Genomic DNA, 14,274 nt, shown 5'->3' with positions numbered 1-14,274 from the left:
CACGCACAAATGCCGCAGCGGCTCCCGGCCAATCAGAGCCGACCTGAGGCTGAGCGATTTGTGCTACAGGCCGAATGCGTCGCGGGCTGTTTTCGATGATTTTTTCTTCTGTTGTTTTCTCTGGTGTGCCTTGTCTGTTTGTTAGAATCTGCCTGTCGATACGTATACTATGATGGGCAGGACTCGGTCTGCTCACCGACTTTTGAGACTGTCTGTAGCACGATTTGCCACAACTCATTGCTACTTAGAGCAGAAATGAAAGAAGAAAAAAAAATGGAAATAATAATCATTCCTCGCTCAATGCAAGCAATGTAGATAAAAGCTAATGATATCCTAATAATATAGTTGAAATTTTTTGTATAGATTAATCGTCATAATCATAGTAGTCCTCCTCGTCATAATTTCCGGCAAAGGCGTTCTCCAGATCATTGTCATCGTCGTGATCTTTGTCGCCATCGTCCTCAGCTGCCTCTTCATCATCTTCATCATCATCATAGTCAGCTTCATTGAACCCGCCGGTGGTGCCAGTGCCGGTATGTGTCGTCAATGTGGCTGCAGTCATCGTATCGATGGGCTTCATAGTAGAAGAAGAGATTGAAGAAGAAGGTCCCTGAGACGTAACGCTCTGGCTCCGACCTTTCTTCTCTGCCTCGGCCTTCTCGGCCTCCGCCGCACCCTCATCACCGTATAAATCGAATAACATCTTATAATTAATCTTCTTACTATACCCTCTCTGCTCAAGCATCATCCTGGTAGCCTCTGCAGGCGTAGACGCACGACTACTTTTCCCATCCTCGCCCTGGAGATAGGTGACATCACCCAGCCGGCCTTTCCGGCGCTTGCGCGGCTTTCTTTGACCATGGTTGCCATCCGTATCCTCGCTCTGCAAGAATGCTCGTTTCAGTGCTTTGGCTTGCTGGTCACGGAGATAATCTTTGTTTTCGTGCACCCAGATGCGCTCTTTGATCTCGACCTCGGCCGGCGAGAGAAGACAGTTTGCTACTTCTGGATCAGATTCGAATTCAGACGCTTCGATTTCCGCACTGTCGGACACTGGCGGCCGAGTCGGTGCTGCCGGCTTTTCTGCTGTAGTTTTGTTTGTATCAGTTCGGCTGGTAGTTGCGGCTTCCACCATGTCGGAGCCCTGGGTTAGGAACTGATTCATTTCATTCTCTAGTGCTTGTTCGGAAGCAAGTTCTTCGGGAGTCGGTTCGGGCAATGACTGTTTCTTCCTCCCACGTTTGGACTTTGATGCCTCTGCCTCTGCCTCTGCATCATCGATGGCTGACTGGGCCAGACGTTGCGCCTCAATGCTGGATACCGCGCCATCGGCGGTATTGTTATACGACATTTGAGTCAATGCAGGATCGATAGGAATATCAGGAATAGCAAACCCATCTGCATCAATACGTTTTTGACTTGCAGCTGTAGTAGCGGCCGCAGTCTCCTGCTGCACAGACTTATTTCCCTCAATCTCTGCTGCAGTCTCTGGCGCTGGTTTTTGTTTTGGTGCTACTACTATTGCCTTTTTCCTTCGACCCTCTTTCGTCTTTGACTGATTAAAGGATGGGGGATCATGTGCACTCTCGAGATGCACCGAGCGGAACTGATCTACAGTAAGACCACCGCTATCAGTAGAACCGAATTCGTTCAGTCGTTGATTGATCGTCACCTCGGTGACTTTCACAACATAAACGACCTCACGCACGGTGCGTCGGAAATTATTCATTCGTGCTGCCAGAATGAGAGCAGCTCCGCAGATACCCGCGGGACGACGACCGGTAGTCATCCAGTCGCGATTCATGCGCTGCACAATTCTCGCAGCTTCCTTGGCAACGTGCATAGTCCTGTTCCCAAACTCGAGCTGCCTGGCAAACCTCAGAATCAAATTCTCGGGGTCGACCGGGTTCATGGTGAAGACTGTGCCGCCGAGACGCAGTTCTTCCAGCAACAACTTATACGCACGACCGACTTTGAACACGTTGATCATCAACACATCCGACAAATCAATAAGCATGACCGTATTCCCGGCCTGGCGTCGACAGGCAATATACAGACATACGGCAGCCACCGTCTTGGTGCGCCTACCCTGTATGAAGTTCAAGCCGACAGCCAATTTGAAGACTTGACCAGCAGCCTTCTGTGCACTCTCGGGGATATCCAACGCCAGGGCCATTTGCTGGATGTAGCGATTACCGTTCTGCTCGGTAATCTCACGACTCTCCATGCCCCCTCCACGATGGAAGCCCGGCCCAGAGCTGCGCGTATGAGTCTGATCGGCACCGACATACGAGCCCTGGACAATAGCCGCACCGGCAGAGGTTTCTCCAAAGGAAACTTCTGAGACTAGCGTATCTTCGCTGACGACGGAGCCACAAGTCCTACAGACTTTCATGTTCATGTCATCGTCATGAATGATATCAGGCGCTGGACAACTGGGATTCGGACAAGACTGAGCAGTTTTCTTGTCCTCCGGCTTTCTGCCATTGCTAATGCCGCTGCTGCCAGGGGCCTTTGGTGGTATGGCTCCTTGAGGGCGTTTGAGTGGAATGGCTCCGGACTGAGGAGGTCGGAGGCTCTGCAGCCTGCCCACCGACTGCCGCGGTTGAAATGATGGCTTGAATGGAAGCATGGCTGGATGATCACCTAATAAGTAACGCTATTTGATATCTCCTGCTTCTCGGAATTTGAATATCCGACGTATATCATCGGGTATAATTAATTCCCCCTTTTTTCTTTTTTTGGTTGATGTCGACTCTCGAAATTTATTCAAAGTCGCGTAAGAGTCATAATCTTTTCAACTCTCAGAGTTGTGCTGATCCGTTAGGGCGATCCAAAGAGACCAGCACGAAAAGAAGCAAAATAGCGTCTCTCCCCTTTCATACGATAGTATATCATATCTGTCGCACGTTTGAATAGCAAACAAAGACAGGCTGCACTGAAACTATCGACGCGGCGCGAGTTCCGAGCGAAAGAAATTTCGCCTCGATCTGATGGCGGAACGGTTGAGCACTTCGGGCAGGTCATGTGATCCCAGCCAGGCTGCAGCCAGAATTCTCAGGCTGGTTTCGATTCCGCCTCCCATCAATTAAAATACTTCGTCCGAGCAAAAACTACATGTCGGTTCCGAATTAAGTACCGCCTGCATTTCATTGTCGTACAGACTGAATATTAGATCATTCACCTTTTCTTTGTTCAGTGGTCATTATTGATTCCGTTACGTTAATCTTGTATTTACGACAGGTTGTACGGAAATAAATGGTAAAATTTGCTTTTCATTGTTTTTTTCCAATTACTTACTGTTCCTTTTTGCCCTTTTTGATCTTCTGTAATATCATGATTTGTATATATAAAACCGCGACCCTCCCATGGCATTCAGTAAGAATTAGTAGCAAATAAGACATTGATGATAAGCTGCAAACGCGTCGTTTTCAGTTGATTTCGAGATCATATTCCAGAAAAAAAGAGAATAAAAAATGTCGATGTAAAGATGTCCGAGTTTAAGGGCGAACAAGATGAAAGGCGGAAGAAATAGAAAGTTATAAATCGATGTCCATGTCCGTCCCCATGCTCATCACCATACCATTGCTCAAACTCGTCTTCCCGCCATTGATTACAGCATGGTCTTCCTTGCTGATGGATGCAACTGGAATGCCGTTTCCAACAAGACTGTTGACCTGGTCGTTTCTCTCAGGAGCCAGTACACGCTCAGGAGATCGGTCAGATGCGCGAAGGATGTCGGTACCCTCAAATTGAACAGGTGTTGATCGAAGGTTCTGTAGACAATTGTCGAGAGTCGAGGCTACCAGCTGTCCCTCTGTCAAGTCCTCCTTGAAGAGAAAGAAATAAGAAGATGGATCAAACTGGTAGATACTAGGCATGGTTGAATTATTCATATACCCAGGAACTGTATCTTGAGGTATAATATCGTGTGCTGGAAGAGCAGCAACCAGATATGCATTAAGGCTGCGATTCTTGAGAATAATGCGGGCATTTCGAAGATATCTAGAAAAATGATTGTTGATATACTTTTCCCAGCCCGAGACTGCAGGGGCCATGTCACCATCGCGATTGACACGTTGCCAGCTAATACCAAGTAGAAGCGTCACATCATCGACGCGTGGCTCATCTGCCGTATTGAAAGGATTGTTCTTGCGACGGTTATCGTCGTTGGTGGTAGATTGCATTTGGTGTCTTATCCATGCAAGTTCGACATCGTCGATTCCTGGGGCGGAGGTGTCCAGGCGTTGGGATTTACGGCTCGGGCCATCTCGGTTACTAGTATCTTGTACATGTTGAGACTTGTTGGATGATGAAGCAGCTTTCGTAGTTCTCATTTGAGCCTGCTCTTCGTACCACGTGCCAGTTTGGCTTTCGGCAGACACAGCCAGACCAGTCCGAGGATTCAAGAGAGCCATCCCTTCACCATAGACTGGTGCCTCCACTGAAGGGACAGGAGGCACAACGCTAAACTTCGAACTGGGCATGTCATCGTCCTCGCTATCCATTCGAGATCGCTTGCGAGAAGGGTTCGTAAATAAAGGCTTTGCAGAGGAGGACGCGGGTGTCCAGGAAGACGAATGACGCGTCGGCGCTTTGAATGGGTTCGCGCAGGCGGCGTCCATAGACCACGAGCCAGAATCAAATGCTTGGAGACCTTGCATTGACTGAGAAGGAAATTGAAATGATGGATGGTTTCGAGAAGGGGAGAGGATCATGGCTGGGCCTTCGGAGAAGTTGTTATATAGAACGGAACCCATGCTGACGACAAGGTGTGTTTAAGTTTGCAGCGTGGCCGGTGAGGAGTATATAAAGTGAGGATTTATGAGGAGATTCAATGATATCTGTCTGTCTAAAAAGGTGAGTGAGTCTCAAGTGAGCAATTAGAAACCTTTGCATCCAAGGCCAAATATCACAACCAAAGCAGATATGATATGGCTTCAGAATCAGATCGAGCGCAATCTAGCAAGGAGGTGCGGTAGCGTAAGAAGGCAAGCGGCGTGACTGCGAGTGTAACGAACGCGAAGAAGAAGACGGAAGGAGGCAAAGAGAGTAGAGACGTGATAAGAAGCTGTTGAGACGGAAGGAGAAGTGAGAGAAAACAAAAGATAGGAAGCACAGTGGAATGGGCAAGACGGGCGAAAGAGGGAGAAAGTCAGAAAGAGACGAGTCGGAGGGCGAGGCTCACGGCGGGAACGGAGGAATCGGGAAGGATGGTTGGTTGGGTGCATGAAGAGCGAAGGATAAGATGATGGACGACGGATGCGGCCGCGGATCCCTTTCTGGCGAGTGTACGATGCGATCGATGCGGAGGAAGAGTCTGGGCCAATGGCAGGCGCGATCCAGGCCGAAAGTGCCTGGGCGGTGGAGCAGCTGACGACCATGCGCGGCCGGCCAATAGGAAAACTTTGCCCCGGCGATGACAAGCATGCGAGCGCCGTGCCTGAAAGTACGCGCATTCCTGGCGGAAAAAATTACGCACGGCTGCGCAGCTGCAGTACCGGCGCCGGACCCACAGCAGTAGCCATGATTGGCGTGATGGACGAGACCATAGCCTTGACATTCCGCCCGGTGGCTGAATTCGGGCTCTGTGATTGGAGAACCGCGTTACGGAGCGAAAATTCAACCGCCAATGAGAATGGCGAGCAACCGTTGCCTTAGGCCAGAGAATGTGTGGAAGGCCTCAAATGGCAACGCACGACCACTGACCATCCCTTATGCGGCGTACGTAAAGATTACACATCGCGTTTGGACTCTCATGAAATGAATTCTGATTTCCGTATAAACTTTGCCATAGTAAAAACACAACGGCACCCAAACCCCGGTGCACCATCTAATCTAAACACATCGAACAAGAAGACAAAGAAGCTGCGCGTATAGTCACAATGCGGCATGAAAATGAGACGACCTAAATGTGCACAAGAGGATGCAGTCAATGATCGAAGGAAACCGTTACATAAAATGAGTTGGGGTAATAATATTTTCGTAGACCCTTCCCTGTGGGCAGAAGAGAATTGTTGAAAAAAATAAAAGAAAAGAAGCGTAAGAGAAGGATCAAATGGTGAATAAAAAAAGGGTTAAAGACGTTCCAAGACACTACACACAACTGGCTGCAAAATTCCAGCGGGTCCAACCGTTGCAGTCGCGAAAATAATATACCAAGACCTTCTCTGTAATCGATGCATGTGTCGGCATCAAATTTTGGATCATAAAAGTAGTGTGGCGCAAGGGCAATCTCAAGAGCGCCCAAAATAGACGTGCCAATTCATAATGAAGGAGTTCTTCGATAAGTCCCCCATACTAGGACCACAGCCTCTTAGGTATACCAATGTTTGGCTTTGATTGACAAGCGAGAATCCTCCCATGGGCGGTCGCACTGAACATCGGTTTAGAAGCGACCAGCAGTGGCGCCACCAAGAGCACCACGCACGCGGTCTACCGAGTCAGGTGCGTAGCTAGGGGCAAGAGCACCAGCAAACAGGAAAAATCCGATAACCACGGCACCGATGATGACGAGACGACGTTGACCAGGGTTGGTGTTGCCATACTCGGCCCAGGAACGGTGAACTTGGCCCGTGTATTCCTTGATCTTCTCACCACCGAGCTTGTAGTAAACCAGGCCACCGAGGGCGATGGAGTAACCGAAGAATTGAAGGCCAGAGACGGGGGTGTGCCAGATAGCCATTGAGGCGGCGACAAGAAGTATGTCCTTCAAGACACCACAGAGAGTCATGACCAAAGAGGAAGTCTTGCCAATCTATCGAATCAGTTAGTAACAGAAAGAGAGTAGTCATCAAAACGTATCACTTACCAAGAAGACCACAGAGACATTCAACATGAATGCAACCATGGCGTTAGCCAACAGAGTGAGCAGACCAACATTGTAGATATCGCCCATGGTCATTCTCGGGATTTCGAGGAAAAGAGCGGTGATACCGTTCATGACAGCGCAGACGGGAGCAAAGTAGTAAAGAGAGACGAGGGGGTCCATCTTAAACTCCGAAGAGCTCAACAGGCGCTGGACCATGACCAAGCGCACGGCTTCGAAGATGATACCACCGATCTGGAACAGGAAACCGATGAAGACAAACTTGATTTCACCGAAAGAGGCAATGATGACACCGACGACAATAGCCGAAACATTGAGAAGCACCTTCAAGTTCACAGGAGCCATTCCCAATCCCCAGGTAGCCAATAAAACAGCGACAGGTGTGGTGGCCTTGAGCATTTGGATGAAAGCGACGCTGAGGTACAAGTAGGTAACGTTTCCACAAATCAAACTCAGACTGAAGAAGAGACCGATGGGGACAATGGCACGGAGGTAGACACGGCCAGTCATCTTGACAGTCTTGCGACCATCAAGTAATGTCGTGGTACGGGCGAGGAGTTGAGTCATGATGGTAGCAAACAACAAATGCCATGTTGTCAAGAAGATCGCTAGACTTCAGTTAGATTATACGATGATCATCAGAACGGCAAACTCATTTCACATACGGTAACCTATTCGAAGATATACAAATTAGCACCACTGCAAACTAACGGTCATTGAAGCATCTTCATAGCACTTACGGAATTGGGCATAGTCGAGAATGTGCTTGTTAAACAAGATCACACTGGAACTCAAGGCGATCCAAGTACTGTAAAAGGAGGTCAGCGACAGTCACTTCCCACCTCACGATTGTATACTATTTTTCTCTTTCAATAGCCTTTTTTTTTCTTCCCCGTGGAAAACTCACGAGACGTAAAAGGCAGGGTGCAGGGCAGCCTTGGGAGGCTCCGACTTGTCGGCAGCTGGGTTGACAGTTGGCAAGACGGGCTCGGGGCGAGAAACCTCGCCAGAGGTGCGGACCTTTTCGCCGTCGGAGCTCATTGTCGTAGCAAGGATATGGGCTTGTTCACTGAAGAAACGTTGAAGATCGAAGGGGCGCTGCCGAAAGTGGCTGCTGTTGCCGAACGACGAGGATGCCACGAGGAGCGGTTGAGAAAATTAGGTGGATTAAAACAGACGGTATGGAAGGCGGGCTGTTTAAAAAAACGTAACGAGGCTTAACGAGTGGCTGTGATCGACTGCTGGTAAGCAGGTGACGAACACCGGAAAAAAAAACAAGGAGCAACAAAAAAGTTAAAAGGGTCGATTAGAGAAGAAGCACGTAAACGGGCATGGGAAGAGGAAGAAGAGGTAATGATGATGGTAGAGGACAGAATAGGCTTTTGACTGTTCAAGGGATGGCAGTGTCGCAGCGGTTCGGTGGGTGGGGAGGGGGGCAAGGTTCTTTCTCTGAAGCGACGGCAGACTTCTTTCCAGAAGGGAAGGGGACGAGGGCTTTTGGTTCGGCCAGCGTGTGGTGGAAATGAAAACACGTACGCGCTCGGTACGGATAGCCCGTCCTTTCTCCTTTTTCCTAGTTCGTAAATCGCTGGTCGCTGGGGGCTGACGCTAAAGAGGCCCGTTAAGCGGAACCAGGCCAACCAGGTATAGCACGGGCGGAGATCGACCAGGGCCGTGGGTTTGTTTAGGCGCGGTGGCAGTTCAATGGACGACGGGAAGAATCAGAGACGGACGGTGCTCAGTCCTGGCTCTGGAGGGCGAGGTTACAGCGACAAGGCGCCTGTGAATGTTTTCTTGGAAGGTTGACAGTGTGAAGGTGTGAAGGTGTGAAGTTGCGCTGGAGCGAGAAAGTGGAGCGTCCGTCTTACTGTACTCGGCCAAGTTTATTTACGGCAGCCGCAACCAGCGAACGTGCTGTGTCTGAACGGCAGGAGCAGGGAATGGGATAAAAAGGGAAAAAAAAAAAAAAAAAAAAAAGGAAAAGGGGGCGGGGGCTCTGTGGGCTGGGCTGGGCGAGGCGAGTCCCCATTTGGCAAGGGGCCGTGCCTGGGCTTGAAACACGGTTTCAGGTCCGAGATGAAGATGATGACACCTAATCCGCTTCCGTCGTCCTGTCGTCGTGGCCGTTGTTGCGGCTCAGTCGTGTCTCACTGCCATTCTATTTATATGTCTGGGAATGTGCATTACGACATTCGACATCCGACCTTCATTCGTATCCTCTGGAAGACAGCAACCCATGTCGATTAGACGGTGCGCGGCCTGTTGAGAGGCGAAAGGGCCACGGGGTGAGTGATTGGCCAGGCTCTTGTGCCCTGGGGCTGTGTAAGATTATAGATATCTCATACAATCAATAATTAGTTACTGTTGCTTGCAAGTCGCCACAAGCGGTGAGATTATCCTAGATCGCTTTGCAAGTTGACGTACGTACAACACCCACTACGCATCTGGAGAACTTAGATCCATGTTTGATGATGCTTGGGGATCTACGGCATTGGTTGTGAACGGAGTATCTATCTCCGTAAGGGCGCTGGTTCTCATGGAGACGGAGCTACTACTCTTCCACCGCTGTGTATGTGTATATGTCTGTGTATGCGTATGTATATTTCTGTATTCCTATATTTGATGTTATTACTTGATTGATGGCGGAATGGAAGATCGCCCAAAAATCGCGCTGGGACGCGTAATAACGTCTTGGCACACGGCCCCTAATTTGCCTCGATTAGTCAGACGCAGCGGGCCAATCAGAGCCAGCGTGGCTATCTGCTGCTGGCCGATTGCGTGCAGAAGCTACCGAGAGCTTAAATCCAGCCATGAGGGAGAACAAGCGATGCACAAGCTTGGAGGCTATTGTATCTTTGCAAAATCACAATCACGGGCCAGCGATTTCCTCTTCCCCCTCCCTACACTCCGTATGGCAGATGGACCGGCCACAGAAACAACAGCCGCGATCACCAGCCGACGCCTAGGGGATGGATTCATGGCTTGATCGACTACCAGATAAATCCTTCAAGCACGTCCATCAGTGGGACCACAAATCTGTAACTAACCGAGTCGTGTCAACAAACTTGCCATCCTTGTTCCAGATGATTAAGGAGAGCCATAGTTAACTAACTATCGTCGTACCTTGTCATGTCAAGCAACATGATCATCCAACACTGACCGCCCGATTAGGCATGCTATCACAGCGATCCAAGGCATATTGTGCTCCTGGATGTCTGAGCGTAATATCCGGCATAGCACGGAGTACAAGATTAATTGCCGTACCACTGCGCACAACTACAACGCTCCATTTCCCTACCTAGGAGCGAGTAGAGTACGTAGTTACAAAACAAATGGTCCCTGACGTTACGTAGGCCCTCTCCCATATCGACACCGATGTAACCGACGTGAAGCTTCTTCTCACTGATCTCGGATCCCGCCACGCCATATGCGATCAGATCGATCGCAAACAGGCCAAATCACTAAACCCTATCGTCGCAATGGCGCACTCCGTAGGTCTTGTAGATAGCCGCTTCCGGCGGGATTGGGACGCTGCGAGCAACGTGCACTGCATACGACAGCGTGCCATATGTGATATGATACTACGCAGCTCGTCACGCACAGGCACGTTTTGCTGGGCAAATGGTGGCGGCCACCAAGCACACACGACTATGCCAGATTCAGGGGAGAACCGCGCAGAAAAAGTGGAAATTGGAGGCTGTCAAATGGGGCGAGGCGATATCTCGAGCTGGAAAGGGGCAAACTCCACTCGACCCGACGGTTAGCACTAGAAGACAGGCCTCGATCAATCACAGCTTGTGAGGGCCGCAGGAAGGAGGGAAAAAGAAAATTAAGCGCAGACAGAAAAGGAGAGGCACGTCCCACGCTACACCGCCCACCCCCACAGCTGTCCCTTTCCCTCGCAGCTTCCCTTTTTCTCCTCGCCTGCTCAGTTCCGTTCTTCTACCATCTCCATCCCTCAATTCTATCTGATTCATTGCTGTTGCCGTCGCTCGCGACACAAAGGCTTCGCTTATGCTTAACATCGCCCGCAAGACTCTACAACGTGTGCCCAGCTTCCAGGATATCCTCCAAGGCAGAATGAGCCACCCAGACATGTATGCCAGTGAGAAGCCGCTGTATCGCGCATAGCTAACCCATTGTGCAGTTCTGTTGACGTTCTCGTCATTGGTGCCGGCCCAACTGGACTGGGTGCTGCGAAGCGATTGAACCAGATTGTGCGTATCTTCCCCCGCCGTCCTCGTGGGAGCCGGGCACAAAAAAAAAAGGGGGGGGGAAAGGACACTAACTCGTGTGTGATGAATCCAGGATGGTCCATCATGGCTCATTGTCGACTCGAACGAGATTCCCGGTGGTCTTGCCTCGACCGATGTCACTCCTGAGGGCTTCGTAAGTCGCCTCATTCCTGTCGCCTTTGATGTACATGGTGGGAGAAAAAAAGGAAGACGTCTAATAAAAGTACCCCGCGACGACAGTTGTACGATGTCGGTGGCCATGTCATCTTCTCTCACTACAAATACTTCGACGACTGCATTGATGAAGCTCTCCCCAAGCCAGACGACTGGTACACCCACCAGCGTATCTCTTACGTCCGCTGCCAGGGCCAATGGGTCCCTTACCCTTTTCAGAACAACATCTCCATGCTTCCCAAGCAGGAGCAGGTTCGCTGCATTGAGGGCATGATCGATGCCGCTTTGGAAGCCCGTACCGCCACCACCAAGCCCAAGACCTTCGACGAGTGGATTCTCCGTCAAATGGGCACTGGTCTTGCCGACCTTTTCATGCGACCCTACAACTTCAAGGTGTGGGCCGTTCCCACCACCAAGGTAAGCAAACAACGCTCTCTCTCCCGAGATCGCAGTTCGCTGACATTATTCGATTAGATGCAATGCGCCTGGCTTGGTGAGCGTGTTGCCGCTCCCAATGTCAAGGCTGTGACTACCAACGTCATCCTGAACAAGACTGCCGGAAACTGGGGTCCTAATGCCACCTTCCGTTTCCCCGCCCGTGATGGTACCGGCGGTATCTGGATTGCCGTCGCCAACACTCTCCCCAAGGAGAAGACCCGCTTCGGCGAGCACGGAAAGGTCGCCAAGGTGAACCCCAACACCAAGGTCGTTACCATGGCCGATGGTACTACTGTCGGTTACGAGAAGCTTGTTTCCACCATGGCTGTTGACGCTTTGGCGGAACAAATTGGAGATGAGGAGCTTATTGACCACACCAAGGAGCTCTTCTACTCTTCCACCCACGTCATTGGTGTTGGTATCCGTGGAGAGCGCCCTGAGCGTATTGGAGACAAGTGCTGGGTATGTAACTAATCCTGCTTTAATTTTTTTTTTTTGGGCTCTTGCCGATCATTGCGCTTGGTCAGCTTACACTAACACGAAACCTAGCTCTACTTCCCTGAGGACAACTGCCCATTCTACCGTGCCACTATCTTCTCCAACTACTCGCCATACAACCAGCCAGACGCATCTAAGAAACTCCCTACCCTTCAGCTCGCTAACGGCTCTCGCCCAGCCAACAGCGAACCCAAGGCTGGTCCTTACTGGTCCATCATGTTGGAAGTCTCTGAATCTTCATACAAGCCCGTTGACCTTGAGAATATCTTGAAGGACTCCATCCAGGGTCTTGTCAACACCGAGATGCTCAAGCCAGGTGACGAGATCGTCTCCACCTACCACCGCCGCTTCGACCACGGTTACCCTACCCCATCCCTCGAGCGTGAGGGTGCCCTCACCAAGCTTCTCCCCAAGCTTCAAGAGAAGGGTATCTGGTCCCGTGGCCGTTTCGGCAGCTGGCGCTACGAGGTCGGCAACCAGGACCACTCTTTCATGCTTGGTGTCGAAGCTGTTGACAACATTGTCAACGGTGCCGTCGAGTTGACCCTCAACTACCCTGACTTCGTCAACGGTCGACAGAACACTGAACGCCGTCTCGTTGATGGAGCTCAGGTCTTTGCTAAAAAGAAGTAAATTTGAGAGGGAATGAAAAGAAAACACCACAATAAGAGAGAAAAGTGACATTTCAATTTTCTTCTACCCCATATAATATGTTCATCATATATTGAAGAGGGGCGCGCATAAATTTCTCTTTTACCATTTGAGTTTGATTGTCTCTTTTCTCTCCTTTTCTACTTCATAATTTTTATTGTTATGATTCCTTCTTGCAAAGACTTATCTAGATTTATTTCCTTTGTTATATTTTTTCTTCTTGCCCGTTTATGTCCTCCCTACCTTCTACTTTTATATTACCCTTTTTTTGTGACGAATGAACCCTTTTTATCATTAAACATGGAATGGAGCATCGATAGTTTACCGTTTTCCTTCTCGTTCTCTTCTTTTCCACTTCCCTTTTTCTTAGATACAATATTCAATACATGGATATATTCTACTCGATGAACTTGAAGGTAATCTTTCTACCTAGGTATCGTTCATTGGCCAAGTAATACAGGTATTCCTAGGTTGTCCGGCTCTCTTTCGTCCTGTCTCTGTCATATTGATGAGAGGAATGATCGCGTCGTGCCCGTTCCATGTTGAATTCCAAAATAAGAAAGGCTGATATGAGATATTGCTCCCTGCTATATATACCAAAAGCACCCGTGGACAGCAATTTGACATGCGGAATCTATTCTCTTGGAGTTGTCGTTGCAGCAAATGAAGAAGTCGTTGAGGATAAAGAGTCTGTCGAGTCCGCAATTTCTCTTGCACCGTGGGACATCGATGTGCCTTGATGAGGATGACATATATATATATATCAGATAAGAGCAAAACCCGTCTCATGAACCGCACAGAGTCTTACTCGCATCTCCCCAATCATTTGTCTCTCCTCGTGCGACTCTTTTCGGGTTCAGCCCTGCGTAGAGTCTGGCTCGAATACGATTCTCCAATACGTGCACATCGCCGGGGCGCATATTAGGTGTATATAGTCCGGACGATGACCAGGTAAAGCTAGGGCTAGGACTCGTAGGTGATTCACGATAGTCTTCGATTTCGGTTTCATCAGTATCGTTGAAATCGAAGACGGCAAGGTGCAGGGGAACGCTCGCTTTCGCTCTGTGGATATGATGAATTGCCTGAAGAGTTTGGTATACCTCGTGGTCCGGAAGCGAGATCCAGGTTGGGGAAGGCCGGAACATGGTTGCTGATTCGATGCAGGAGGCTTGCTGTAGACAAACTTGTGTTCTATATCATATATATATATATATATATACCTAGCAAGAGCATATTTGGCGAGGAGGTACCTGGTTGACGGAGTGAGAGACGGAGAGGCGTTGTACTCCTTCCTCATCGGGAAATCACCTGCCAGGCACAAGAGGAAGGAACAACCACGCTGAGCAACTGCCGAAACAGAATACTCACCGTACCTACTTGAACCGTCACTTCCGCTTCTGCTTTACTGTCTGTCTTTTTACTACTCTACAGCTTTTGGTAGCTAGTATC

At 49.6% G+C, this 14,274-nt stretch overlaps 5 protein-coding genes across 5 annotated transcripts, besides 1 other annotated feature; 1 reads left to right on the top strand and 4 right to left on the bottom strand.

The window, feature by feature from the left end:
* Window positions 1-364: 364 nt before the first annotated feature.
* UA08_04004 (hypothetical protein) lies at window positions 365-2,632 on the bottom strand (the record flags this gene model as incomplete). The annotated part of the gene is made up of 1 exon (XM_020266797.1): window positions 365-2,632. One exon carries the CDS (start codon window positions 2,630-2,632, stop codon window positions 365-367), a length of 2,268 nt encoding a protein of 755 aa, XP_020120526.1.
* Window positions 368-507: a repeat region (Identified by RepeatMasker using a combination of RepBase library and repeat library created with RepeatScout).
* A 907-nt stretch (window positions 2,633-3,539) lies between the features above and the next one.
* UA08_04003 (hypothetical protein) lies at window positions 3,540-4,760 on the bottom strand (the record flags this gene model as incomplete). Its single annotated transcript, XM_020266796.1, has 1 exon — window positions 3,540-4,760. The coding sequence occupies one exon, from the start codon at window positions 4,758-4,760 to the stop codon at window positions 3,540-3,542; it is 1,221 nt and encodes a 406-aa protein (XP_020120527.1).
* Window positions 4,761-6,388: 1,628 nt separating this feature from the next.
* UA08_04002 (hypothetical protein) lies at window positions 6,389-7,870 on the bottom strand (the record flags this gene model as incomplete). The annotated part of the gene is made up of 5 exons (XM_020266795.1): window positions 6,389-6,757; window positions 6,812-7,437; window positions 7,495-7,500; window positions 7,570-7,637; window positions 7,737-7,870. The coding sequence occupies 5 exons, from the start codon at window positions 7,868-7,870 to the stop codon at window positions 6,389-6,391; spliced, it is 1,203 nt and encodes a 400-aa protein (XP_020120524.1).
* Window positions 7,871-10,040: 2,170 nt separating this feature from the next.
* Window positions 10,041-12,807, top strand: UA08_04001 (hypothetical protein; the record flags this gene model as incomplete). Its single annotated transcript, XM_020266794.1, has 9 exons — window positions 10,041-10,142; window positions 10,183-10,320; window positions 10,433-10,588; window positions 10,835-10,926; window positions 10,977-11,046; window positions 11,138-11,218; window positions 11,305-11,655; window positions 11,713-12,138; window positions 12,226-12,807. The coding sequence occupies 9 exons, from the start codon at window positions 10,041-10,043 to the stop codon at window positions 12,805-12,807; spliced, it is 1,998 nt and encodes a 665-aa protein (XP_020120525.1).
* Window positions 12,808-13,610: 803 nt separating this feature from the next.
* UA08_04000 (hypothetical protein) lies at window positions 13,611-13,970 on the bottom strand (the record flags this gene model as incomplete). Its single annotated transcript, XM_020266793.1, has 1 exon — window positions 13,611-13,970. The coding sequence occupies one exon, from the start codon at window positions 13,968-13,970 to the stop codon at window positions 13,611-13,613; it is 360 nt and encodes a 119-aa protein (XP_020120557.1).
* Window positions 13,971-14,274: the final 304 nt, after the last annotated feature.

Source organism: Talaromyces atroroseus (assembly GCF_001907595.1).
Source record: "Talaromyces atroroseus strain IBT 11181 chromosome Unknown scaffold_4, whole genome shotgun sequence".
Classification (NCBI taxonomy): Eukaryota; Fungi; Ascomycota; class Eurotiomycetes; order Eurotiales; family Trichocomaceae; genus Talaromyces; species Talaromyces atroroseus.
The sequence above is the reverse complement of the archived record's forward strand: the minus strand, read 5'-3'. Positions and strand labels throughout refer to the sequence as shown.